Source organism: Canis lupus, chromosome 1, assembly GCF_003254725.2.
Source record: "Canis lupus dingo isolate Sandy chromosome 1, ASM325472v2, whole genome shotgun sequence".
NCBI classification, from domain to species: domain Eukaryota; kingdom Metazoa; phylum Chordata; class Mammalia; order Carnivora; family Canidae; genus Canis; species Canis lupus.
The window spans coordinates 112,809,575-112,812,755 of NC_064243.1; the positions used below are offsets into that span (position 1 = coordinate 112,809,575).

Sequence of the window (3,181 nt, forward strand, 5' to 3'; positions counted from 1 at the left end):
TCATAACTTCTGGCTCATGCAATGATTCCTTATTACACCAGAGACCCCCAATCCCCGGGCACGCAAATAACTGTTTCTGGGGACCAAGGAGCTTTGTCATGGACAAGACACTCAGCCTCAGAAACACTCCCCTCACTCCATCCAGAGGCCCCTAGCCAAGTCAACAGGTTTTCTTTATCTTTCCATTCTAGAGTCTCTTCCCTCCCATTATATGCTAGACCACATATACACTCCTGTACTGGACACAAGGATCCTCTGTCCCACAGATACTCCATCAACTTCAAGCTCCACCAATTTGTTCTCTGCCACACCCCACCCCCAGCTACCTCCTGTTCTTCAAACAATCCATAGTGTTAAACCAAAACCATTCAGCAGTAGCCGCTGAAATTACCGGTCCTCAGAACCTACCAGCTCAATACCTCTAGGTTCCCTGCCCAGCGAAGCATTCTTCCCTCTCCTGCCTGCCTCCAGTGACCCGGGATCCCCATACCTACCTCCTCTGGAAGTCAACCAGAAGGTCCCCAGATCTCCCAGCACCAAATGCCCAAGTTGGCCCTGCCTCAACGTTGGCCTTCCAGCCCTGAGTCCCCCAGGCCATCCTCAGAAAGAGGTGGGTCCTCCACAGTCCAAACACATGGTAGTCTCCCACATTCCCTAAGTGCTCACTAGCCAAATACCAGAGCACCCAGTCCATCAGCTCCCTCCTGGCCAGACACCAGCACCTCCATTTCACCAACCCATCCGAGTACCAAACAAGAGAATTCCCCATACCCCACCCAGCAGCAAACTCCAAGATCCTCTATTCTCAAAAACTCTCCCAGCTCTAAAATACACGGCTCCCGACGCCCAGCCGAGACGCTGGGCTTAGCAGAGTCCCTAAGCCCACCCAGCTCCAAACCCTGAAATAATCGTCATTTCCAAGACCCTCCTCAGTCCCCGATTAGAAAACCTCTTGTTCTTCCGACTGTTCGGCTCCAGAAACCACAGCTTCCGGTCTCCGAGCACTAGGCTCCGGAATCCTCTACGCTCCCCCCTCCCCCCACCGGACCTTCCTCATCGCCGAAACCCAGAGCCCCCACTCCAGTATCTCCCCTGCCCCGAATGCCAGGGTCCACCCTCTCGTCGTCCCGAGGCCCACGGCCCTAGATCCTTCTCAGCGGCGGGCAGCGGGATCCCCCAATTCTCAGACCGTCTCCCCGACCTCAGGCGCCGGACTCCGCGTCCCACAGCCCTTCCTCGGCCCGCACTCCGGGCTCCCCGACCCCCGCCCCGCGCACTCTCACAATGTCCGTCCGGCCCCGAGTAGCCGCCAGGCTCCGGGTGCGGCTGCAGCCCGGACGGCGGTGGCTGCGCGGTCCCCTCCAGCTCGGAGCCCCCCTCGGTCTCGACCTCCTCGTTGTTGTGCCCGGGTCGCCCCGGTTCGTCGTCGGCCTCGAGCTCCCGCTCGTCGTCGGGCTCCTCGGCCTCCAGCGCCGCCTGCAGCCGCTCAGCAAGCTCGGCCTTGAGGCCGCGAGTGTCCAGGCCGCGGCGCTGCAGCTCCTCGCGAAGTTCGTTCACCTTCAGACGGCGCACATCCATGGCCCGGGCCCCCGGGGCGGCCCCCGAGCCCGGCCCGGCCTCCCAGGGCTCTGTCCCCCTTAAACCTTTCCTGTCAGGAGGCGAAGGGGGAAAGGGGGGGGGGCCCGCTCCAATGGCGGCGGCGGCTCAAAATGGCCGCCGCCGCCGCCTCCCCCTCCTCCGTGTCTCCATGCGATGCAACACGGGTGCCGATTGGCCACCGCGTGGAGACAACGGGCGCGGGCCTGGAAGCTCAGCCAATCAGAGCGTAGCTCTCAAAAGAACGGCAATGAAAGGGCTCTGGAGCCGCCAGAGAGGAAGCGTTGGCCTACGTCGCTGCCGCCGCCAGGGCGGAGGGCGGGAAAAGGCGGGAGGCGGAGCACGCGGTGACTGGGTAGTGCCCGCGCGCCCGCTCCCGTAGGGTCAAATGAAGAAAAAGGAGTAAAGACTTGGCCCAATCAGCGACGAGATCTTAGAATGAACCCCCACCGCCCCCCAACACATACACACATATACAGACACACACTCTCGGCCTTCCCTGAGCGGTCCTTTCATCAAACTGGGGGCTCCTGTAACACCTACCCTGATTGGTCGAGATCTCCCGCCCCTAGAGGAGTCCAGGCGGGTAAAACGACTAGAACCAATCAAACGGAGGGTCGGCCGACCCACTCCCCCCGCCTCCGTTCCGCTGTCGCCTTTAAGAAACCGGAAAGATGAATTCGCCAAGGGCCCGCCCCTTGCCGTTAGGGCGGTTTCAAAACAATCTGCCCGCCAATCGCGATGACTGTTTTATCCTATAAAGCGGGTACAGTTGGGCTCGCTGGAAAAAGCTAACCAGATTGGCCGTTCTTCCCCGCACGGCCTCGCAAATGTCGCTGGGGGGGGGGGGGGGGCGGGGGGGGCGGGGAGCGGCGAGATAAAGTAGATAAATTATCCATCTTCTAACTCCATCGCCTTTATGCAAAGGAAACTTGGCTTCAGAGAGTCCCGCGGGTTTGAAAGAGGCTAAGCAAACACACGGGAGAAAAGTTGTAAAGGAAATCGCACCCTCTTCCCTTTGATCTCAAGGGGCGCCTCTTGCCACGGTCATAGCTTCGCCGCCGCCGTTCTCTACGGTTGGGATCTTACGTGGAGTGGGCGCTCTGCGCGCGACCATAGAGCCTTTCCCCTCCGGGAAGACCTCCAGGAGTTCGCGGGTCTCCACTCCAAATCCTCTAAACCGCTGTCGAGTAGTTCTGGCTGTTTGGCGTCTGAGACTGACAAGTTCAGACACACAGGTTGGTAGTTCAGCCTCACGCTGCAAGGGCAAACGCCAGAGTTTCGCAGTGTCTACCGCGCTGCACCACCACCTGTTGCCTCTTAACTCAAAACACACAAAACTTCTGCAAAGATACACAAAGGGGGGGGGTGCGATGCAAACGCCCGTTGCCCGCTAAGCCGCACCGTTACGCCCACGGAAGCCGCACACCACCTCTACTTGGACAAAAACACACGCGACGAGATAAACAAGTGGCCGTGGGTCAGATTGGATGCATCAGTTAAGGGGAACGTAGAAGGGGCCGCTAAGGTCCGCACTGGCAGGCGGCACCGAATGATAAAGACAAAGGACAAGTTACGCTACGAG

General features: G+C 59.6%; 1 protein-coding gene across 6 annotated transcripts in view; it reads right to left on the reverse strand.

Moving 5' to 3' along the window:
* Nucleotides 1-3,181, reverse strand: part of HNRNPUL1 (heterogeneous nuclear ribonucleoprotein U like 1) — a 37,021-nt gene that overhangs the window by 33,754 nt on the left and 86 nt on the right. The window contains exon 1 of one of the 6 annotated variants that reach the window (XM_025424906.3): nt 2,605-2,737. The exons of 1 other annotated variant lie outside the window; for it this stretch is intronic. Coding sequence is in view for 1 of the 5 variants with exons in the window: in XM_025424902.3 (XP_025280687.1) it covers nt 1,284-1,578 (295 nt within the window). In the remaining 4 variants the exon portion in view is untranslated. Of the gene's footprint in view, nt 1-949; nt 979-1,283; nt 1,757-2,139; nt 2,273-2,604; nt 2,738-3,181 lie in introns of those variants that run through there. 4 more of the 6 variants (XM_025424905.3, XM_025424902.3, XM_025424903.3 and 1 more) reach the window with 4 other exon arrangements.